We start from the raw sequence: 25108 nt of genomic DNA, 5'->3' as shown, positions 1-25108 counted from the left end.
TAGTCTTACAAACCTGTCACACCGACGCGGAGGTCAGTTTCCACAAAGACCTCGATGTTACACCAACGTGTTCCCTAAAGAAAACAAACACCACGTCCAGAAACGGATTCTTATTATTTTGCCACTTTCTTGGACACTAAATGCTCTGAAGTGATGTTTTGTTTGTTGTGTTTGTCACCTCAAGCTTTTTTTTTTAAAGGCAGCAGCTGCACAGTAAATGAACTATTATACGTCCCTCCGGGCATTAGGGCGACGTGTTGCTGCACCAGTGAGCAAGAAGGTTCATCGTTAAAACCTGCTTCTTGACACAGGGCCTTACTGTATGAGGCTTGCATGTTCTCACTGAGCCTGTGGAGGGTTGCTCAGATGTGTGTGTTTGTGTGTCGATCAATGGCTTGAGAAAAGATGAACTACTTCAACAAACCCTTTAATCTCCACGGGCAAATTAGAGACTCCAGTTAACTACAGATGCATGCTTTTCGACTGAAGGGAAATCGGAGGACCTCGAGAAACACGGGAAGAACGTGCAGACTCCACCCAGAATCAAACTGGAGATATTCTTGCTGTGTGGAGGGGGTGGTGCTCTCCGGGGGGGTAATTATTATTTGTTTTTGCTAAATCGGTTTGCAATTTTAATCAGAAATTCAGAAGTCCCGTGCTGTTAAACCAATTTCTTTCCTACTAGCCAATCAAACATCTGCAGTGCTGTAAATATAGATATTTATGAGTACAGATGCATAAGCTTGTAATGTTTTTGTTTTTTAGAAAGTAATCTTACATGAATGATGGTCTTTAACACTTTCTTAAAGATTAAGATGCACATGGTGGGTTTTTTTTTCTGTTGATGTTGCTCCATTTCACAACTTTTGTAATGCGCTAAATGTTTAAAATATTTCAGAATACAATGTGCACATGCTTACCTACATAATTTGATTTTCTTGATAATGCTTTCGAGGCATTGAAAAAGTCTTATGAAAATATTCAGGAATACAACATGCACTTGCATGTAGATTTAAATGAATATACAGATTACGTGCTCTGTATTAACATTTTGTTAATGTTTAATATGTGGAAAAAAATGCATATTCACTCATTCTTTCTGAAAATTACCTATGTGTATAAATCTTACGAGACATAAGTAGCGCTTAAAAGATTGAAGATCCCTGACCTCCACCAGCAGGACGCCCACCTTAGATTTAATTACACTTTAAACATGTAAAGTTGCCACAAACAAACTGCAGTGAAAGACTTTGTGTGCTTTGAGCGGCTGTAAAATCAGGAGTGATTTCAGAGTCGGGGTCGTCGATTTGTCCCCTTGCTTGCCCCCCGACCAGGGAACTTTAACTGCTCATGAACAGTTGCCTGTGAGCTGTGCTCCTTTTGCGATGCTGTGGGTAATAATGACTCTGGACTGGACTTTCACACTGGAATGGAATCCTCCCGGGATTGTCAGTCTGCTGTCAGCGCGGCTCTGGCCTCTGCTCTGTGATTGAGCGTGCGTGCCAAGTTAATATGGATGTGCTTCAAGGGGAGTGAATAGACGCGGAGCGCTGTAGTACCGCTGCGGCACACCAACCACACACAGATCTCCAAAGGTATTGTTTGGCGGCTTTGCAGTAATATTTGTTGTCGCACAGCTGTACGTGTGGACTTTGTGCCTGAGCCAGACTCGGGGGCACTCGCTGAGCGTTCATCCTGCCCGCCAAGTCTTAAGGTTTTTCTGGCTTTTGGGGAAGATGTCTTGTCTGATGGGCGATTTCCTGACTGGATAATGGCAGCTTGTATTGCGAGGGATAACAGCAATCTCTTAAGTGCTTCCTCGCAGCCCATCTGGAGCTTTGTCGCCAGCCGAAGAGTTGGGAAGATTTTTTTTTTTTTTTTAGAGGTTAAATCTCATCTCTCTGCGGAATATTGCCGCTGCATTAGCATATAAATGTGCTCCTTGTGAGATGCATGTTTAATACGGCAGATTTAAAAGTATAATCATACACAAAGTGATGATGTGGCAGTGAATGGGACAAACACAAGTCAGGGGAGGTGTACTGATGAGCTTTACTACCTGCTTTTTTGTGTGTGTGTGTGTGTGTGTGTGTGTGTGTGTGTGTGTGTGTGTGTGTGTGTGTGTGTGTGTGTGTGTGTGTGTGTGTGTGTGTGTGTGTGTGTGTGTGTGTGTGTGTGTGTGTGTGTGTGTGTGTGTGTGTGTGTGTGTGTGTGTGTGTGTGTGTGTGTGTGTGTGTGTGTGTGTGTGTGTGTGTGTGTGTGTGTGTGTGTGTGTGTGTGTGTGTGTGTGTGTGTGTGTGTGTGTGTGTGTGTGTGTGACAGCAGATAGTTAAAGTTTTTAAAAGTGTGCTGAGAGATAAAGCGAGTGTGTGCGTAATTCTGGGCCGACCTGCCCGTGTGAATGACAGAACAATCAGCGCTGGCCTCAGCAGGGGAAATATACACACAGTTACTAACCTGCATTCTCACCCCGCCCTCCCCTCCCCCCTCCCCCACCTTGTCTCACCTGCCTCCCTGCAGAAAGCCAAGCAGAAGGACTGGCATCCTCCTGATGGCTTCATCCTGGGCCTGTGGACTCTAATCCTCCTGGTGTTTTTCAAGACATACGGCATCAAGCACCTCAAACACATTTTCTGAGGCCTCGGCGTTTCCCTCCGCTGGATATCAGAGGGCGTAAAAGCTGCGGATCGGGAGTTTTTACTGAAGGGGCATTAGAGGGAAGGTGCGATTTGTAACAGGCTTTTTGTGGAAAGATGAATGGCACCATGAATCTGTGCTCGCCCCACTTTCCAGGATGGTTCTGCTCTAGTGATGGATGTAAACAGTTATGTTTGACTTTATGTGAAGGGGGATCAGTGCAACATGCAGCTGTTTATATTTTCTTTTTTTTTTTTTTTTTTACAGTTTTGTGTGTTTTGTTTCACAAGGACTTGAGCATATTTATTCTGTGTGAGTGTTAATTGTTGTGTTTTGGTAAGTCATTCCACCACTGCGCTGATTTGGATAAAAAAAAATGCACTGAATTGAGTCAGAAGATAAGAATTTAATTTATTTTTGAGAGCGCGCCGCTCTGCATATTTCAGCAGCAGCCCTTTTTGTTTGAGTGCTACTCAGAACGTCTGCTCGGTCAGAAAAAGGAAAATGTGGGACGAGGACAGGCTGATTGGCTGAGAGTGGGCTGTGGAGAGATTACTATTTAATGTCTCCCCTGTCCATATACATTACACCCCTTGACCGTCATATCGCACTTGTGAAGGATAACAATCGCATATAATCCCATCTCGCATGATGGACCCATCCACTTTCCCATTCACTAAATTGCCCTCCCTGTGGAAACATCCATTAGCTCTCGAGCCATGTACTCCGCTGATTGTATTCTGGGTGATGGACAGCTATTTCCCCGCTCATTCTGCGTCTCGTGCCGAAGCGCCGATAAGTGAGTGATAACGTAGTAAGCCGCTGGCCGTCCCAAATAAATCTTCTCGCAGGGACGTGTTTTCCTCTGCTTTTCTTTTCCATTCTTCCTTTGTGCAGGCACTCTACATTAGGGTCCTTGCTGGAGATGGCGTGTGTGTGCGCGCGTGTCTGTTTGTGTTTGTGTGTGTGTGTGGATTGAACCAGCTGTCATTTATCTTTGCTTCTTGTCACAAGGGCCCGCCCATCTGCTGCCCACTGCCACTCTCTCTTGTGGCTCAAGTGGAAAACAGATGAAGTTGAAAATGAAACCATAATGAATCGGGAGCCTGCTGCTTCGTCAGCCACTGTGTACCTTTTTCTAAACACATTATTTATGCAACGCTTATTCTTTCTTATTTCATGTGAGTTGATTCCTCAAGCTCTTTTCCAGCAGGACCACCGTTTCTTTTCTTCACCACTTGGACACTTTAAATGCCTTTATTAATAAGAAGTTAGACGATTTGGGCTATTTTCTATGAATATCTTGGAGCCAGTTGAAATTGTCGGCTAAAAATAAATCGAGCAATTCCCTTAAATATGATTAACAGCTGTTTGAATCCTGAAGAAGCCTTTTTTTTTTTAAATATTTATTGGTGCTTATGAAAATCAAAATTTGGGTTCATCAGAAGCAAAACAAATGTGATTGAAATTATAACTCATAGAATATTTATGTAGACTGGCTTTATAGAAGAAGAGACTTAACTCAATTTATTCCTTGTAAATGTGTTTCTGTGATGTCGTTTGTCGGTGGAGAAACTAATTCTGGAGGGATTCACACACACAAGTGGAGTGATTTTGTTTGCGGATGAGTCAGGGAGCGTCACACCAAACATTTTTTTTTTCATTTGTTTTTGCTTATTTTGTTTAAGAGGATTTAAGATTATGTTGTTGGGATTGTTTATTTTTGAACCATCATGTTTGTTAAAAGGACTCATGAAAATCTGTGGACTCCAATAAACGGCAGAATGAGATCAATGCACTTGTGCGTAATTGGATTCATTGTGGACAGGCATCAAAACCACGACGGACTCCCACTGACAGTGTGCCATTTTATCTCATCTACCAAAATAACACTACAAACTCAAAGGCATAAATCATACCAACCAAGCCATTACACTTCGACTTTGAAGTATCTAGTATCATGAGCCTTTGAAACATATTTTAGAAATTTAATTATGCTGAGCATAAATATAGCAATTTAAATCGGTTTTCTCATGACCCCCCCCCGCCCGAACCCCTTACTTTGAAATCCACTGAGTTTGCACTTACAGTTTCTCCAATCAAGTGTTTTAACTAAACAAGTAATAACTGAACTCTCCACTTACTTCTTTTGATCATGAATGAAAAAGATTTTTTCAAGTGGAAACAGAAAACCTACGTTGCGTTTCCACGACAATGGTGCTTAAGAGTCACTGAAAATGCAACTTTTTGAAAATGCTCCAACTCCTTTATATTGTAAACGTTAGAAAACACAACTTTATAAAAATGCCTCGTCTCTGGGGAAAACGGAACTTTCTGGAAACGCTTAAGCGCCGTGCGGTCTATCTGGCGGAGACGCTGCTACTGAGCACCACGGCTGTAGAAAATAGTTCTTCTGCACATTTGTGAGTAGATGAACAATAACAACAGTGTTTGCCTCCAGAGTGTCATGACTCCCAGGCAATATTCTCCTGGGACTTGGTGGATTTAGTGTTGATAGTCGCCGTAATGACAATCCAACTTGGTCGTCTGTCCATACAAATGTCTGTGTGCTAAACATTGTTTATGTTTATATGTTCTTTATATATATATATGTTCTTTATATGTTTATATGTTCTTTGCCCACATGTGTGTGGTTTCTTTATAAAAACAGCAGCACCCACTAGTGGCCCAACGTGAAAACTACATCATTTTCCACCTTTGCCGCGTAAACGGACATCATTTTCAAAACATTGCCGTGTGAACACAAAACTTTTCTGAAACGAAAATGCAACAACAGTGTGTTTTAACTTTAAATGTCCCGTAATTCGGGGCCTGACTTCTCCCGCTGCCTCACCCCTCACCTTAAAAAAACCACTGTGCTGGAGTAATAGTATTTAGATATTCCAGCTCTGCTTTTTGCCTTTAGAAACCTTGAAGCTATGCCTGACAGAGTTTATGTTCAAAGCTTATTCATGCTATAGAGAAAAGCCTTGAAATTGATGTGCAGTCCTCTTCTTTTGTTTTCTCACAAAGAAAAAAAACAAAGAAAATCCAAACAATTCAAATGCAGTTTTCATATTCTCCCAGTTTCATCTTTCAAAAGACGGAGCACCCACTGGATCCAAGTCCCTGCATACAGTCTGCGAGTATCAGGCGGGCGGCGTAGACAATAACAATGAAAGCTTCTGTATCTCAGATGGATTTGTTTGATCTGAAACCCACTTCAGAATGGACTTCACGTGCTGCGTGCCACTCGTTCCCACTTCAGAATTGAATGCTCTCAGCCTTCCAGCGCGGCGTTGTGCTCTCCGTTCACCGCGGTTCCCCCATGCTAATAAAGATCAGTGTCTGCCTCTCCCTTCACACTTGACTTGGCGGGGAAGAAACCCAGTGACAGGACAATATTAGAGGAGCCATCTCCGAACAGGTGGAGGTATTTCAGCCTGAAGGGTCGGGCAGGATGCTCTAAATATGTCACACAGGTTGTTGAGCGATGAGCGGTGGCAGCACACACACACACACACACACACACACACACACACACACACACACACACACACACACACACACACACACACACACACACACACACACACACACACACACACACACACACACACACACACACACACACACACACACACACTCTTATTGTCTCAAGAAGTGAAGCAGCATCTACATTAGCCCTTTGTGGCAGCTTGCTAAATTTAATGATTTACGCATAAGCTCACACAAGCTGCTCGGAGACGGTGTGTGTCTGACAGGTTGTCCAATTTCCTTGGAAACTTTGGATATCCAGCTGCTTGCCTGTCAGCGAGGCTTTGTGCTGTCAATCATTCATAGGAATGATAATAGTAATTTTAGCGGTCGCAGATTTTTCTTCCTCATCTGCAACAATAACTGCGGCATAAATCAGGCACAGCTGTTCTCGCTTACTGTATTTCTGAGTTCTGGAATGAGAAAACGCAAATACAACGAGGCCAAGTTCTGGTGGATGGTTGCAGATTGCGCCGTCTCTTTCTTCAATCAACATGCATTTTCTTAAGTTCATCTATCTATGCCGAATGTATTTTAAAGCGAGCCTGAGTTCAAGACAGCAAAGGGAATTTAAATGTAAATTCATAAGCATGGGAAATAGTTTTGTCACGTTAGATCTCAGGATAAATATTAAAACTGAGGCGGTTGATAGTTGTTTTTCAACCTTGGAGACAGTTTTGGTAACTGTGGCTAGTAACGCAATTAGTGTTTCCAAGGTCAAGAGTGAATGTCTGACTAGATGTTGACGAAAGGCTCCCTCACAGAAATCAGACTTTCACCTGGTGAAAAGCGATAGGTTAAATGTAGCCGGGTCCTTAATTCAGTCTGTGTCCATAGGCTACATAAAGTAAGTTTTCTTAGGGGTGGGTGGGCTGTACATTGTGGAATTTATTTAGATACTGGAGGATGACAAGTCTGCCAAATTTAGCATTTCATATCCGACGAGATCGTCCTGGAGTTACTTTTTGTATTTTTAAGCAGCCACTGGTGAAGTTTCATTAGTTAGGTGGACGTCAAATGGTGCTGCACAGGCATTATGATCTGCTCGTTATTAAAATGACCTCCTTTGAAATTCATGTCACCCATGAGACAATTTCAAGCAGTCATGCAGAACTGGGCTTAACACCTGCTCAATGAAAAAAAGAGATGAAGCAGCAACAAAAGGCCGAGATAGACAACATATAAACAAGATCTTAGAAAGGTGAGCTACGTTTTGTTTAATGCAATGGTGTCAAACATAAAGCCTGTGGATCGAAACAAACCCGCAAGAGGCTCCTATCGGCCCGCCAACCCACCAAGCAAACAATCAAACTGAAACATTGATTTTTGTAAACAAATTTCCCAAAAGCAGGGCACACAACAACACTGAGACCCGAGCTGCGATATCGGTGATGCTGCCATGAAAAATGGGAAACTGGCATTAGCTTCAATGTCATTGCTGACAAGGTGACTCTGTAAAAACACCCATAATGCAACAGCTATAGGAGACGTTTTTTGGGGGGACATTTCACTGTATTTCACACCAGAAGGTTGCAATAAAATTGGCCTTATGTTGAGATTGTTGTCATTTTTAGAAGTAAGTGTTTGATTTTGCAAAAATAAATACATGCGTGACTCTGTGTCACAACAAATACATTCTTTTAAAGTTTAAATTTAAAGGTTATTATGGCATTATTTTACCGCTCTGGCCCACTAAAGATGAAATTGTGTTGCATGTGGCCTCTGAACTAAAATGAGTTGGACACCCTGACTTAGGGGCCGTGAATACATCTCTGGCACTAATGTAAAAGTAACAAGGTCACATTAATTGTAACTGTCTTCTTTTTTCTGTGGTGGTGATCAGGTATTAGTTTGTTACTGAGAAAGGCAGTGGTGCGTCACTCCATGTTAAGGTGTCATCAAATTGCACCTAAAGAGGTGAAACTCTTATCAAAAGTTTCTATTTTTGCCCTTTTCTTTTGACTGGCTTAACTCAGAGTCAAGTGCGAAAAGAACAGACTGTCTGTATTTTGAAGGGGAGTCATGCCATTTTGAGGCTTTTTACAGGTGAATGAACCAGAAATCTCTGCGCAGGCTTCACGGAGAGAAGAGAGATTCTCATTCAGTTATGACAGAAATCCTGCTGAAAGTGTGTCTCCAAATTCCCAAGCTTCCATGACCACTAACATTCTGCTTTGTTTTAACCAGTTACAATATAATAGAGACTTGGCTTAATTAAAATGGGCCTTTCATGTTTAATTGACATCCTAATGGTGGGATTGATGCGCTGGTTCAGAATTTTGATGGACTTCATAACTCGGGCATTACATTTGTGTCCTGGTCTTCAATCCAGCTTTCTGGTGATGAAGATCAGGACATGTTTCAGAAATAAACTTGGACCCTTAGTTTTTTTTTTTTCTGCTTTGTCTTATTTATTATGGAGCGTGACTCAGACTGTTCTTTAAATTACATTTTTCTTGCTGGTTTTCAGCTCAAATATTCATATTTTATTTTTAACGACTGTCTGTTTAACGAAATGGGAAATTTCTTGACTTTCTGTCAATTTGAAAAGACATTTTGCACAATTTATTGTGATTTCTATGAAGCGCCAGAGGCCTTGAAAAGTTCCTCAAATCATTTTATTGTACTTACTCAAAAAACACCCGGTATTAAAAGAAGTCTTTAATACTTGTGAAGCCTGAAGTATTCTTCTGTTGATTGCTGCAGACGGTAATGTTCGGTTGGAATATGGCTTCCAGGAGAATTTATACACCTATAAAGCTAAATTTGTGGTGGAAGTGGTTCATGTGTGCAGACATCAGTTCACTTTATGCAGCAGCTTCGCAGTGGTGGGGGAAATATTGCCTCATAAGTTTCACTAAAAACTTCAACGGCACAAAATCGGTTTATCTTCAGCTCGTTAATTCATCCAGGCCTATTTTCAGCACCACTGTCAGTCTTGTTCATTTAAGTAATTATATCATTAGAAATGGATAAATACTGCTGGGATGTACAAGGAAAACTTGACATAATTCTAGGCTGCGCCCTCCTTTCTGCTTTTTTGAAGTGGGAATTAATTGTGCAATTAAAAAGGATGTTTAAAAGTACATAAACCCTGTTTATATACTAATTGATTTGCTGCTTATTGAAGAGAATTGATTGTTAATAAGAATTATTAGTTGGAGCATTAGGGTCACTACATTTGTGACATTTAGAACAGAAAGCTGGTTGTTTGTAAGCCATTGTTCATCCTAAATGCAAATGAAGTACATTCCATTGATGCGCTAAAGGTCCCCCAGGTTATAAATTGAGGTGGCGCTCTGCTGAATGCTAGATTTTCTGGTTTGATGTTACCTTGATGTATATCCCTTACCTTCAGACGGTGAGGCGGCTCCGTGCCATTTTCAAACTGGAACGTGGTCGGGGATCTATTTGCAGCTCTGGGGAGTAATGAGAAGGCCTTGTAGCTCTGCCTGTCATTCATTATTATTTCAGTATGACACAGCCTCGTGTCACAACCAGACGGCGTGAGCAAGATTGAAAAGTGAAAACAGCAGCTCCCGCCAGTGGAAGGTGAAGGTGAGTCGCCTGTTTCTCGTGTTTCTTATCCTCATTTATAAAAAATGCAAACAGAAATAATACTGGAATTTTTACCTCACCGTTATGCATACAAGGGAATGCATGGCAGCTGATAAAAATGTTTTTTTCTATTAAGCAGTGTAGATTTATGCCTACAGCCTGGTCAGTCATTAAAATAAGGCTAAAGTCAATTTTTTTGTAGAGCCAAAGTTTAGATTAGATTCATACCATTTGTGTTTGCACGATAACGGCTAATTGACTGAAGAAAATGCATCCTCTGCCCAAAATCCATGACCTTGCAAAGCACCGCAAGCACGCCACGGTGAAACAGAACGGATGCTTGTTTGGGACGCATGCATTTCGGGTTTACTGAATTTGCTGCATCTGTGCACGTCGGGTAACACTGGAACACGCAAGACGTTTGCCCTCGGGGCTTTCTGCCAGATAGATTTACGGTCAGGACGAGAAAACATGGACTGGATTTCTGGCAGAACACCCTGAAGGCAAACCTCCCCTCATGCTTGAAGTTGTGCGGCTCGGTCTCTTAACTAGCTGCTATGTCTCGCTGTGCCACGATGCAGACTGACGTGCGAGCGCGACGAGAACTGTGCTCCGTGTTCACAGTCTGCGTAGTCATGCACACAGACGCACACACCGTGGATTAAGCTTAGGTGCAGCTGGAGTAAGTTAGCTTGGCTCAAAAATAAAGACTGCAAAGAGAATCCAGTTCCTACTTTGCAAGAAGCAGAAGAAATGATTTAAGAACTCCTACTGATAGAACTGATCATTTGCTTGCATCACTTGGCAGAAAAGGTCTTATTCCCAATTTTTCAAAGTGAAGGAAACAATATTGATGAGAATGTTGGATGAGAAACGTCAGGGTTTGCTGCTTTTGTCGTCTTTTGAGACTATACATCTGGTTTATGTACTGCATTATCCAATTCAGGGTCGAGTAACACTGGAGCTGATGAGAGAAGACCTCAATGCATGTGTTCAGGCTGAGGGCTGAAACATGGAAACCGACTTTACACAGACTTGAACCAGATGATTTCTCACAGTGAATCTGAAGAGCAAGAACCACTTCACTGTATGAACATTATTCACAATTTTCTCAGATTTACTAGACCAAACGAATCATCTATAATGCAATTAGATATTTGAAGCTCTGCAAACTATATCGTGATTCATCCTATTTAACAAAAGCCCAAAAGATTTAAGGGCTTTCCACTTTGTCGATGCACGCTGATTGTGTACATCCAATCGCACACGCCCAGACATGAACAATCAGATCTGGGTCTTTTTCTCGGTAGTGAAGTCAGTCCTCGCTGCACTGCTGCAGCCGTTCGTGATCTATGAGAGGCAATTGTGTTCTCATCTCCACTGTGAAAGTGTGACGTGAAACACGCTCTCGTGGCATGAGTACCTATGTATGTGACCCACAGCATCTGTCCGCTCATTACTCACATTACAGAGATGAAGGCAAAAATCAATAGGGACTTAGCACCGGGATATATCATTAGGACCAGCATGCATCTCGCCCCTTTCTCCTGACTGACACCTGATTCTTATTCATGGAGACTGAGCGGAGGAGGAAGAAGGGGCAAGCGGGGAGTTTACATGTAACACGTACTCCATCAAATGAGAGAAGAATGCACATGAAGTACATCCGAGAGAGGGAGAGTGACAGATCACAGACTCATCAGTTTAACAAAAAGAAAACCCGGGATTCTTGGAGACGGTGTGATTCTCCTGCGAGGTGATTCAGGCTCACAGAGACGGCAGCAGATGAATATAGCAGGATGGATGCCGCGGCCGCATTCCCGCTCTCGATCTTAATCTGACACTTGTCTTGTGTGACATGTCTGTGCATTTCCACGGAAATCCAGCTTGGAGTTGTATAAATCGCACTATTAACTGGTGACAAGAGCCAACAAAACCTTATAATACGTTGAGGATCAGAGCGTGAGATAAAACCTCCCAATGAATGGCGCGTGTTCGTTGCTATTGTAAGTTTGACTTGTGCGAGCTCACATTGCACGCATATGAAAGGCAGCACAAGTAAATAAAGGTCAGGGAATTGATTTATACAACCGTTTTAAAGGGGTTTGAGCCTTTTGTTGCATGACACAGAAGTTTACTTAATAACATCCTACTTGGCCTCCACAATCTTTTCAAACTGTGGGAAAATATGACATCTGAACAGAGACAACTGACACTTTCAAACAGCCAAATTTAACATTAATTACACCAATATTTGTATTCAGTTTCAAAGGTTTCCGCCAATACACTGTAAGACTTCAGGCGGTGGGATAATCTTGAAACGTGGCGAATCCTGCATAGATCCTTCATCCAACAGAGGCTTTGTGACGAGACAACATCGAGTCTGGGTTCTCTGTTATCCCTCGAGTAAACATGTGCACATACACACACCCACACACTCGTACACCAAAGACCACGAGGGTCCTCTGCATGCATGCACCAAGAGCGGAGTGTGTGATGAGGCTGCCTCCTTGTATAACCTCAATTTACAAGGTTTTCCGAGAGGGGTGTATTACTTTCCCCCGGTACACAAAGCACTGCTGCCGCTGCAAATGTCCAACAGCGTCAACAGGACTCAGTTTTAATCTGTAGCAACGGTTCTTTCTTCCTGCTTTGTGTTTCAGTTTCAGTTTTGGGGGGGTTTAGAAGCCTCTCACTACCAATTCCTTCCATCCTTTGAGTTTCTGAGAGGAATTCCGGGGTTTTCTTCTGCCCGACACCAGTCACGTCTTCTGCGGAGCGGCAGAGACCGTCCCCTCCAGCGTCCGGTTGGCTGGGAGAGGCGGTGGGCTCCAGTCCGGCTGGTAGAAGTGGATGTCAAACGTCCGTGCCCAGTTGGCAAAGACCCGCTTCTCTGTGATGAAACGGTGATGGCTGCCCCGGCGCCCGCGCTCATGAGAAATGTACATGGCGCACTCGTCTGGGCCACGGGGCTCGTAGTAATGGTAGGGAACGGAGTGGTGCTGCGGCTCCCTGCAGAGAGAGAGAGAGAGAGAGAGAGAGAGAGAGAGAGAGAGAGAGAGAGAGAGAGAGAGAGAGAGAGAGAGAGAGAGAGAGAGAGAGAGAGAGAGAGAGAGAGGCGACAGCTGACATTTAAAACCCCTTTAATGAGTCACTTCAATTTCATGTGCCACCAAAATGTGTTTTTCATTGTAAAGTGAGGGAGGGAGGCTGATGCACATTCATTTGTTTGTCATTGGCGGGGCCCACGCAGCCAAAAAGGACCTCGTCTTAATACCATTTAAATGCCACCTGCCGCCTCACACTTAGCGAAAAAAGGTAATATTAACAAAAACGTTTGAAAAAGCAGCCAATCTTTTTATAAAAATGTCACAATATGCATGGTTTAGGTTCAAGGTGGTTTTTATTTGACCATGTTTTCTACTTGCATTACAGGGTATTGGGATATTTAAAAAAAATTTAAAAAAAATGACGGTGAATTAATACTGTAAATTATATTTGTAGGGCCGGAAATGAGTGGACACTTCAACATGACACTGTTAAGAGAAATATTTCATGCTCCCACTCTTCTGGTTTGAGGCTTTTCACAACCCTACGTATTATGAGTGCTCTGAGGTGGTAAATGGAGCTGAGGTCAGGTCAACTTCTTTCACACCAAGCTGGGAAAACATCTCTGGAAGTGCAGACGGATTGAAACAGGAAAGAACCAAACAATCTCCACAGCATATTATTGTGTACAATATCACTTTAGCCAGCACCGCATGCTCCAGTCTGACTTATGTGGCGTTTTAAAAAAGCTTTGAAATGGCAACCCTCATCAGGCTTGATTTATTTGAGTGTAAAATACAGCTGTCAAATCACACTTTGTATACTTGTGATTTGAACATTTCAAGTCTCCAAATTGCTGAATACTCGTCCAGTTAACCTTTGCCTTTTTGCAAACAGATTCATCATAATATCAGACTCCTTTTAAGTCATTAAATATGTGTTTCATTTGCTGCTTCCCAGCACTTAGCTCCACAAATTGTCATTTCCATAAATTAATTTGATCTCAAGTTGCTGTAGCGTCATATATTCTATCATCCCATATTGTTTCCGAATGATATCAGGCCACAGCCGGTGCACATTACCGAGGAGCTGAAGTCCATATTTCATACTAAAATGTATTTTTAATGTGATCTCGTGATGTTTCAATAATTTACAGAGTGATGCTTTGAGTTCACATCTCTGTAGAAGCTTCAGCAGCAAATTAATAATAATAATTTAAAAAAAAATCCCAGTGATGATTTTCCTTTAATTTGGGAAACTGTTAGCCTCCCATTCATTTCTTTTTTGGCGGGGAAGCTTTCAGACTTCATGTGCCGGTTGTTTTTCTTTGTTTAGAAGTCTGGTGACTCACTGAAATTACTCTTGAAAGTTTCCCTGCTTCTTTTGAAGCCGCTGACATTGTTCAGGAGTGTAGACTTCACAACAAATACCACACTGTCACCTAAGTCTTGTCAGGGACTGTTTCATATCGTCCCCCGGCCTCGCTACACACAGCGGCAGTGAAATGAAGGGGAAAATGCCTTAAAATGAGCTTAAAGTGGAACGAAATACTCCTCACCATGATGTTACAGCTTTAGCCATTCTATAGCTTAGTTCAAAAAAGAAATGATGTTAGATGTAAAATCAGACTTATCAATTGAGAAGAATTTTTTTTCTTATATTTCTTTCAAAGAAAAGGAATGTAGGGTACTTTAGCTCTGACTGGATTTATTTAGCTTTTAATCTGTGGACTTGTCAAAAAATGTGCAAAGAGTGAGTGCCCCTTACTTTTTCAATATCTTTTATTTTTATTTTTGGAAGATACCTTTCATACATTTAGTCAATATTACTGTGTGTTTCTGACCTCACTAAGAAGCTCATGTTGCGATTGTGCGATGAATCTTCTCTGGGATTAAACGCTGATGCTGCAGAAGCCCTGGGGGCCGCTGTAATGACATGTATGTGGGCGCAGAGCTCAGTTTCTCTGCCTTCTGGTGGTTTTGAACCGTTAAGATATCATAAATGCTCCAGGAGTTCTGGTTTGAACAAGTGCGCATGCCAAAGCCTGTCAGTAGTGACAGGATAGGAGTTGCAGGCTTTCAAAAATGAAAACAGAACTGTATGACTGAAGTTTAACAAGAACAACAAAGCAATTCTGTACATTGATACAGAAAAAGATTTAAAAAAAATCAACAACAATTAAGAGGATTGTGTTATGCTTTAGCATTATGAGTACATGCATGTCATGTTAGGAACTTATGTCTGGGTATTTTTTTTAAAATACATTTTCAGTGGGATCACATCAAGTAAAATCTTCATGCTTCAGTCATGAGAACTGACTCGATCAGTGAACATCGGCTTATGCAAACGTTTGCTCAAAGAAAAGAACCAGCAGTCCTTTTAGTTAAGAGTTAGCTTGTGCTGAAAACTTTAAAAAAATAAAAAAAATAAATTAGTTGATCAATCGGAGCTCGGAACAAAGATTTATTGAAGATTTTACAGTTTGTTCTCTTTTATAGAGAATCTAATAAGATTTGCTCCGTGTTCAATAAAATGCTCCAATTAGAGCGCCGTCTGAGATGGATGAGACGTGAGCTGTAATTCAAACCATTAAACTCTGCTAACGAGGCTGGATGAGTTGGTTGCCAGGAGCAATATTGAGTCAGAACCTGCTGTATCCCTGATGTCTGCCATCGTTCTGTGCTTTTCTCCCATTTGGGACCCGGACACCTTCATATGGAGAGATCTGCGAACAAAGCCACCTGCTTCCATTGTGGTCACGTTTCACACCGCAGCAATGAAGTGTGAGATAGACGATGTCTGATGTGTAAAATCTGGGACTTAAAGGCACAAAATCCGGGGCGTCAAACATAAAGACTGTGGGCCAAAAACTGGCCTGCAAGAGGCTGCAATCCAACCCAGGAAACCCAACCAAGCAAATTGGAAAGGTTGCAAATGGAATTTTTGACACCGCTTTCTTAAGAGGAGCAGGCGTAAACGCAACACTGAGACCTGAGCTAAGATGTCTGTGACGCTGCCGTGAAATCTTTGGGAACTAATTGTTCAGATTTGGAAAAATATAGACTTTAAAAATTTCAAAGTGGGAATTTAAACATTTAGTGTGGCACTATTTCAACCGGTGTGGCTTACTCAAAATCAAATTGGGCTGCATGTGTCTCTGAACTAAACTGACTTTGACACCAACGAGGGAGCAGCAGCCTCGTGTGAGGGTGAATTTGTGAAAACATGTACGCTGAAGCTCACAGAACTCAAGAAACAAGAACCGTTGCGCACATTAAACCGAATAGAAAAACTGTGGCCGAGGCGATTTCAGATCTTTTTGTCTGGTTTCCTTTTTTTTTTGGATGCAAACAACAAAATTTCAGCCACGAAAAGAGGACATGGTTTTTTTTGGACGTTCAACTGTATTGTGCACTGAATCTGCATTTAATTTTTGTCCAAAATTTCAACTTGTTCTGGTTTTTGCTGAATATTTAGTAAGAGTAGACATTTTTAAAGATGTTTCTGTCGCTCTTTGCACTAAAACAGAAAGAAACAATTGGAATTGACGTTATTTTTTGGGGATTTTCTGTTTTTACTAATCCGTGACGCTCAAGATGAATTTGAATTACATGAAAACTAAAATGAGTTTTAAAGACAATAATCAGCGTCACACATGCACTACGTTTCTATGTATTATGGAGACCTTAATCTTAACCCAAAATGAAGCCTGACAATAAAGCAGGTCTTCGCCTTTTTTATCTACTTCTTTTGTGTCCATTGTTATCTCGGCGGTTTGGTGTGCAATCATATTCAAGTCTCCAATTTACCTGTTTAAAGCTAATATTTTATTGTTGATGCTGTAGTAAGAGATATTGTGTGACACCTGCGAATGTCCTCAGTGTCGAGACACTCGGTAAAAAAAAGAAAAAAAGAGAAAAGAAATCACACAGAAAAAAGCAGAGCAGCTTTCTTTTAGCCGAGTTCGAAGTCCACCTTTACCCCTCTCAGTAGCTGATAAGCCATTGTGTGTCAGTCGATTGTTGGATATTTTTATTGACACCACACTGCAGTGAATGAAAACTTGAAAAGCGGCTTGCGGCGACGCTGAATGGAGCAGAGAGCGAGTCAAATGTAGCCGCACAAAAGGGAGGACAAAGCCGCAGGGAAACAAAAGCGGCCTGATTGACTCCGACCTGAGTGGAGTCGCAGGGACTGTGGAACAGGTGAGATGAATCTCCCTGATGTCGTTCCTCCGCCCGGCCACTAAAACCTGGCTTACAAAGTGCTTTTTCTCCAAGATTGCACTATTCATCGGGAGACATGATTCTCTAGCCTCCGTTGAATGAGAGAACTTTGCCTCTAACGCTGTTCGACTCGGCTTTTCTTTTAAAATCTGACGGCTAAAGTATATTTTTACTGACACGCAGCCATTTTAAGTATTCTAAAAACATCTCCAGCCACACTGAAAGTTTATTATCAGATGCCTGAATATATTTAGTTTTAATCTTTCTTGTCGGGCTGCAGTGCCGCTCTGAATTCATATGCACTTGGAGCCGTTGCTGCCCTGCATTAAAGCCCCCCCGGTGATGGGGCTTGTTGGTGCCGCTGGTGGAGATGTTTTATACCCACCTGCAGAAGTCAGGGGCCACCATGCCGTAGACATTGATCCTATCACACAGCTCCAGGGCGATGGTCATCGTGAACCAGCCGGTGCTCAACCAGGAGTTTGAAATCCTCCTGCAGCAAAAAAAAAAAAAGAAAAAGAGGAGGAAGCAAAAAGACAGATGGATTTCATGCTTGGGAGAACACGAGTTTAAAAGGTGTACCATATTTGACCCCCCCGCCCTTATTGTGATTAACTGGGATAGAAAATCTGAAAATCTCCCCTTGGTGTGATGTGGCCGAATAAAGATTTGTCTTAATCCAGAAGTCGATCTTCCCGACTACAAGATCTTTCAAGTTCCTTTGCAGCTTCATTATAATACAGATCCGTCCTACGTATCGACTTATACAAATGAACCCCGTCAAATAATCAAACGCTTAATCAGAAAGGAGCGCCGCTCTACATGTGGCGCCGATAGCAGAAATGACGGCGCTTCGGCTGCACAACGATCCGCCTGCTTCCAAAGTGCAGAGAAATGAGCCCTCATCACAAGTTCTCTGAGAGGTTCTGTTATGAAAGAAATATGATATTTACATTGCATTAGGAAGTCTCTCCACATTTAAATGTCCATCAGAGTCGGTTCTCTCGCAGGACTGCAGCTGGGGGAGGAGGAAAAATACACTCCAGCTCGAGCAGCCATGCTTTTCTGAAGAATTCCTCGTGAGGCTTAAAAAAAGATTTAATGGACCCCAGAGTCATGGAAGTGGCGTCACCTCCAAATAACCATGAAAACATTTAAGTGAAAAACAAACAACTACACGCTTGACTTTAGTTTTTTATTTTCATAAAAAAAAAAGAAATAAAGCTATATTTCAGTTTGAACCAAAGATCTTTTTTTTTTTTCCTTCACTTGACAGTCAATCCAAGGTTGGTGTGTGTTTGTGTCTCAACGACAGCAAAGGCCAGTCTGTCAGTCAGCGCACCGCAAGAATATCTCAAAGGCTGGATTCCTCTCACATTTCTTTCAAATATTTCTGGTGGTTTGTGTGGAGGTTGAATGTTCTCCCCGTGGGCGTTCTTCTTTCCACAGTTCAAGGATGTGCATGTTAAGTTATTTCTGTGGTTCTCAGGGTGTCGGGGGTGGGGCACTGGAGAAGGTTTTCACAGAGGAATGTGGGGATCATTTTTTAAAAAACTTTTTTCATACTGACGTTTCTGGCGACAAGCACAAGACTGGGGGGTGGGGGGGGGTTAAGCTCTTTTAGGGGGGACTCATCATGTGACCTGTCCCATGAGGATGAAACCTCATTACCTCCTCTCACTTTCCCTCCTATAACATTTGTTATTATTATTCCACCCTGCTTTCAGCAGCCTCTCTCTGCCCTGTGCTCACAGCTGCAGCACATTTATGCAGACGAGTTTTGCAGCTGTCCAAAACATTTTCTGAACAATCAATATCCCCTCCAATCAATTTGCAAATGATGTGAAAAGAATTCATCACACCTCGACAGTAGGAAGATATTTGTATTCACCAGTGAAACCTCAGCATTAGATATATTGGAATCCGTTTGCTGCATCCCGTCATGCCTCCTCTGCCGAACAGCTGAGGCTCACATCGACAGGGAGCGTGACTGGTGACAACTCGATGTATTAACACATCGCTCGCTGATGCATGTTCAGATGACCTTTGGCAATATTGTATGAGAAGGATGACTAAACTCTGCTTTTTGAGTCATTTTCGATGTCAAACATAAAGCTGCTTACCATATGGGGAGATTCAAGAGAAAAATAAGCAGAGCTGAAATCAAATTAAGACACTGAATTCACACTAAATGAATCACTCTTTTTTTTTTTTTTTAGAAGTGCTGTGCACCGTTCAACCAGAGAGAGCAGAGTAATGTGAAAGTAAGTTTGATTATGCAATATTTTCATGTCAAGAAATTTGAGAACTGTGGAAAAGTGGACATAAACAGCAAATCTCAACAAAGCTCCAAAAGTGATTCATAAAGACAAAGAATGGGTTCTGCTTCAGCATCAATCACATGTCTTTGGACTGCGGGTGGAAACCAGAGTACCTGGAGGAAGCATGCGAGGAGAACATGCAAACGACATCCAGAGTACTTGAATCCACGACATTCTCACTGTGAGGCGAGAGCACTAAGCACTGCTCCGCCGCACGGCCCATGAAGGAATATGCTCAATTTGATTATATAATTAATCTAGTCTTTCTAGTTTTTCTAGTTTATAACCATCCAAAATCAAATTAAAGCCGGGATAATAATCCACAAGAAAGAACACAAATGTTGTTTTTTTTTAAAGTGCATTCTGGTCACGATATTTCAGGTATATATATATATTTTTTTTTATTATAATTTTTTCCATATAAACTATGCCCATATTACATTTCTGACCAATAACACAATCATTTCTGGACACCACATGAAGTAGGACTGAGAAAAGATGGAGGCATTGTCTTGCAGGAGCGAGAACAATTTCCTCTGTTGCTGAGGATCATATACAGACCGTGAGAGTGAGAGAGTGAGGAGGCAGAGGCTCACACTGTTGCTTAAGAGCCGTTTGACAAGGAAGTGTTCCTCATTTCCCGACTGGCCTCATCACCCTGCTGCTTCTCAATGCTCGTTACTTCTCCTTGTCTTCCCCCCCCCCCCCCCCCCCCACACACACACACACACACACAGCTGCAGCAGAGACGGGAGAAACAAAGCATGGGCCCTGATAAGAAAAGTCTCGACAAGAACAACCAGGCAGGCATCTCGGTTCTCGGCTCGCCTGCTGCTGATGAGGGTGACACATTCGTAGTGGAGGGCTCTACCTGGCTGTTTGAAAAACTGTTCAGACGTTCTGACTCTCATTTTCTCTCGGGGGGAACGGCGTAGGGTGGAGATACATGTCAAGCAGATATCCGTATATAAAAGGCCTCTTTAGCTCATTCAGTTCCAAGGGTTCTCCTTCCTGGCAACGTCGTCGTCGGGATATTTTTACCTTGCTGAAAAAAAGGAGCTGAGATAGTATAGACAGGACACCTGAGTGCAAGTAAGAGGATAAACTGTGCCGTCCTGTGATGGCGAGGCTTTGTTTCCACGCGTCAGAGCGTCGGTAGACAGTCTAGTACTGCGGAGCTGTGATGTTCACTTGCAGAACGAAAACAACGTCTCAGGAAGGTGAGGAAGCGGCTGCTTGGAGATTCACTGCGACTTTCAAAGAAGGCCACAACCCGAATGGAAAAGATCCTGCCAAGGTTATATACTTGTTGAGAATGTATCCATCCACGAGCCAGTTTGCATGAAAACACATGGACTGTGTTCTGCTTCCACAATGAGGCATGATTCTAACCGAACTCCGTTTATCTTCTTCTATTCACATGCACCGTCAGTCTCCATGGGGACATTGATTTTATTTGTTTTCTTTTTCGAGACCACGTGCTCACGTCACATCCCATCTCATTAGTGCCGGTGCAAAAATAAAAAGAATAAATAGAGCAAAGCCAAAAAAGGCCAACAGAACATGGCAGCCACCTTTAAAGATACATTATTGTGCTTTTCGCTTTACAGCCCACTGACTTATTTATGCAGAATCTTTTATGTTAGAGGTGGTCTCTGTTGCCACAACTCTGTATGTATTGCATGTTATTGCAACTCAGTCATCCCTGGCAGTGGTGGGGGACGACTGCATTAAATCAGAGAGAGATTGTGCTCTCGGACTAGAAGCAATAGTCGTCATGGTGACCATTAGTTGTTATTTCTTAAGTGGCAATACAGTTGCATTTATATTATGCAATTAGGCCACAGCACGCGGCACGCTGGTATAGTGGTTAATCCCCAGTTTGAGTTCAGGCTCGGGGGTCCTTCTGTTCTCCTTGTGCGAGTGTTGGTTTTCTCTCCAGGGTTTCCTCTCCCTTGATTTATTCATAGACACTGTAAGTATCAGTTGAATGTTAATGACCGAAGAGTTTATGCAGGTGCATCGGGAAAAATGAAATACGGTGACAATGCAAAAAAGTTTATTCTCCTCAACTAGAACAGTGAAACTCTATCATAACTAACCCTAACCCAAGCAACTTCATCAGACGTGTCAGGCATTAGCCTCAAAGTCATGTTGTCAAGGTAAGTTTGTAAAAACGTGCATAATGAAGCCGCTAAAAGAGGAGTTTTTTTGGACATTTCACTGCATTTTGCACCAGAAAATATCAATAAAATAGGCTTAATATTGAGACTGTAGTCATTTTCAGCAGTAATAGTGAAAACATGTATGTATCAAATGCAGCTCATAAATTCACACGGTTATCTGGATAGCTGCATTCTTGTCTATAAAAAAGAATGCAGTTTTAACATGTGTAATTTTAAGAATATACCAGTTTTATCAACTTTGTGTTTTCCGATTTTACACTTTTGAAGTAAGTTGGCATAAATGTCAGTCAGGCCCCCTTTACGCAACGTTTCAAGTGAGAATGCATCTTATTGCATTTTCATTTCAGGAACGTTTCGCTTTCACACATTTTGAAAATTATGTAGTTTTGTTGTATGGCCACTAGTGGGTGCTGTTGGTTCTTTCTGTTAAGAAACCACACACGCGTGGAGAACAGTATGCTATAAACATTAGCAATGGTGAGTACGGGGACATTCGTATGGACAGATAAAAACGTTGGATCGCTAGTATGTGTGACTCTCGACTATAAAACTACCAAGTCCATCCAAGTATTGTCCATCTTTTGCACATAAGCAGAATAAATATTTAGTTCAGCCATTTTCAGGAACGTTGCATTTTCCACCGTCTTTGTGAAGACAAGAGTAAGACCGTTTTTGAAAAGTTCCATCTCGGGAGCTGTTTTTGAAAAGTTGTGTATTCAGTGTCTCCGAGTACCACTGTCCTGTAAAACGATCCCAAACTGCACCGGGCACCATTCCTACTGGAATATTGGAATTAGCAAATTCAGCAGAACATTCAAGTCACTCGTGTCAAAAAAAAAGAAAAAAAAAAAAAAGTGGTGATTAAAACAAACTAATGCAAACTTCCGACTCATCTTTAGTTTTTTTTTTCTCTCTCTGAAAATTGAGCGATTACAAGAGGTTCCTTCAATTCTCCCTGCTGGAGAAATGTGCTAATGAATGGTGAGTTTCTCTTCTATTGCTGTAAATCCAAACAGTCCAAGCATTTCCCTCCCTGGCTGAGTGACAGCGCAATAAACAGTGACGCTGCACTTTCTTTTTTCCCGCTTCCAACTTTCATCTTTATTAGAGTCTGTCCACAGCACAAACAACAGTCGGTCCAAACTGATGCTATCGCAGCAGAAGCACAGACTTCTCATTTTCATTTAATTAATACCGGACCCAGGTTGTCTGGAACATGTTGATTTGTTTTGATATGCAAACACGGCCACTTGGCTTCGACGCGACAACAGCACCCTCCCTCAAATTTGCTCTCTCGCAGACTCTCCCTTTTGCAAATTAGAAAACTTTTTGGAGTTCAAAGCGCAGCGTTTTGTCATCCAGCAATCTGTGGTGGACGCATGGAGGTCTTAGTCAGGAGGCGTGCGGCTAATCCTACTTAAGAAGTCTTCCTCATTTCCTTGTTTATGAAACATGCTGATGAATAATGCGGTGTGAAATGTCAAGCTCTTTGCTTCAATGGCTGTCTTTTAAAAGGACTGAAGGCAAGCTGTGAGCGGGATGACAGATTCCCCCTGTGCAGGAGAGCGATGCCGCGCCTCGTGTTTGCCACAGTTTGCCACTGTAAATTTAGCAAATGCACCCGTTCGACGTGAGGTTCAATCCTCAAAAAGCCAGTAAAAGGTGGGGTCTTTGTGTTGCTTCGGTTGCTGCCGCCGGTTGATGTTTCCTCGTCAAACGGCAGGCGTGTTGTGTCTGAGCTTATTGTGTCGGTTGTTACGCAGCCGCTGGGAGCTGAAGGTCACGTGATTAGACGCAATTAGTTCAAGCGGAAACACCTGTTAGGCCTCATTATCAGAGGACGGAGCCGATGCACGTTTGAGTAGAAAAAAAAAAAAAAAAGAAATCCTTGAGCTTTCGTTTGCTCCCGCTTTTTTACGAGGTTTTTTACCCGACACCCTCAACCTGAGCGACTGCGGTGATTGCAGGTCGTTTGAGGTTGATTACTAATTCATGCTCCTTCACTCTTTTCCCACTTCCATCTGTATCTCCTTGACTTCTGTGTCACTTTTCTTTCTCATCCCGGTCTCTCCTGCATCCCTTTATTTTTCTTTTTTTTTTTGCATTTCTCAGTGACAGCTACAAAAAAAGCACAGTTTCTGTTGTTTGAAATCCTCATTTGAAACTCCATGCATACATTTTCTTTGAGATTCCTCTCATTAAATGTCTTTTCTGAGGGTTTTTTCCCTCTATATGCGACATAATTGTCTCCCCACTTCAGTCTACTTTTTTAAAGTTCCCTGTTTTGTACTCGACATGGCGGCTGTTGACTGCAGCATCTTTTTTTAATCATCAATATCACTATTTTTCATGAAGTGTCTGTCTTACTAGTGAGATTTTAGAGGGTGACAAATCTCGAAACTCACTACGATTATAAACGAAATCAAAGCGTTGCTATGACTTTGAGGCCCCGTTCACACAGCAATGTTGTTCAAGTGAAAACAACAATAACAGCACTCAGAGCCACTGAATATACAACTTTAAACAGACATCGATTTCAAACCTTGGCATACAAACGCAAACGTTTTCTGTAACGAAAACGCAAAAACGATGCGTTTTTACTCGAAATATTGTGTGAACGGGGAAACAGATTCCAAGTTTTGCATTTCAATAAATAGATAAATAATTTATAAAAGGGGCCTATGATTTCAAATTTAGAAGAAATATACTTACTTATATTCCTTAGGAATATTTCAGTTTATCAAGCAATGAAAGCGGATTTCTGTGTGAACCGGTCTTCGATCTCTCCTGCCTCCATGTCGCGATCTTCATGTTGCGCAGACGCCAATACAAGGGTTGCCACATTGAATACATCTTCTTTCTCATTTCAACATCAGCACATCAGTTTAACTGATTATGCTTAAATTAATCTCTCCTCAACAATCAATGGTACCCCCCCCCCCCCCCCCCCAAAAAAAAATAAAATAAATAATCTTCTGTATAGAAATGCAAAATACAACACTTAGAAATAGAATTGTTTTTGAATTCTGGTGTCAAATGAAGTCCTCTTTATTAGAAGTGACACATATAGTAAGTAACACTTATGGTGCAGTTCCATAAGTTGTTTTGTGAACATTAAATTACTGGGGTCATCTAACAAATCAGTTTCTTATTTGTGTACAGCACATGTAACAATTTACCTTGAAAAATAAAAAGAACTGGATATTTTCATGAGTTTTGACTCCCCTGAACATCACATACGGGCTGTAAAAAGTGGACTTGCGCAGGAAAAAGGATGTTTATTCACCCGAATTAATGCAGCACTTATTTTTCTTTTGTGTGTTTTTACACGTTAGTCTGCCAGGCGCTGGATTCTCTCTATACTACGGCAGCCACTTGCTCGCGGCACATGAGTTACTCGAGTAACACACTCGTCTGCTCCTGAAAACAACTGTAAAGACCTAATTTCCTCACTTTGTTGACTTGTGAATAAATAAAACACGAAAAGCAGCTCAGTGTAGCATTATGGCATCAAGGAACCAGTGATGTTTCCACTGTACATTCATCCGGTGACTAATGTCTGAGTCAGCAGTGATGGTTCCTACTGGAGTGGAAG

The 25108-nt window shown here is 42.0% G+C and overlaps 2 protein-coding genes across 4 annotated transcripts in view; one reads left to right on the top strand and one right to left on the bottom strand.

Annotated features, from left to right (window-relative positions):
- The window catches only part of pigk (phosphatidylinositol glycan anchor biosynthesis, class K), a 92560-nt gene that overhangs the window by 32802 nt on the left and 34650 nt on the right, over window positions 1-25108 (top strand). The window contains exon 11 of one of the 2 annotated variants that reach the window (XM_080463289.1): window positions 2521-4434. The exons of the other annotated variant lie outside the window; for it this stretch is intronic. Within the exon in view, the coding sequence (XP_080319415.1) occupies window positions 2521-2637 (117 nt within the window). The 3' untranslated portion in view covers window positions 2638-4434. Of the gene's footprint in view, window positions 1-2520; window positions 4435-25108 lie in introns of those variants that run through there. 2 annotated transcript variants of the gene reach the window in all.
- The window catches only part of st6galnac5a (ST6 (alpha-N-acetyl-neuraminyl-2,3-beta-galactosyl-1,3)-N-acetylgalactosaminide alpha-2,6-sialyltransferase 5a), a 52600-nt gene continuing 36708 nt past the window's right edge, over window positions 9217-25108 (bottom strand). Inside the window, exons 4-5 of one of the 2 annotated variants that reach the window (XM_080463312.1) lie at window positions 17392-17499; window positions 9217-12744 (exon numbers count right to left, since the gene is read on the bottom strand). In XM_080463312.1, the coding sequence (XP_080319438.1) occupies window positions 12495-12744; window positions 17392-17499 (358 nt within the window). In that variant the 3' untranslated portion in view covers window positions 9217-12494. The remainder of the gene's footprint in view (window positions 12745-17391; window positions 17500-25108) is intronic. The other variant, XM_080463311.1, reaches the window with a different exon arrangement.

The sequence above is a fragment of the Lipophrys pholis genome (assembly GCF_963383615.2).
Source record: "Lipophrys pholis genome assembly, chromosome: 1".
NCBI lineage: Eukaryota > Metazoa > Chordata > Actinopteri > Blenniiformes > Blenniidae > Lipophrys > Lipophrys pholis.
This window is presented reverse-complemented; position numbering and strand designations above follow the sequence as displayed.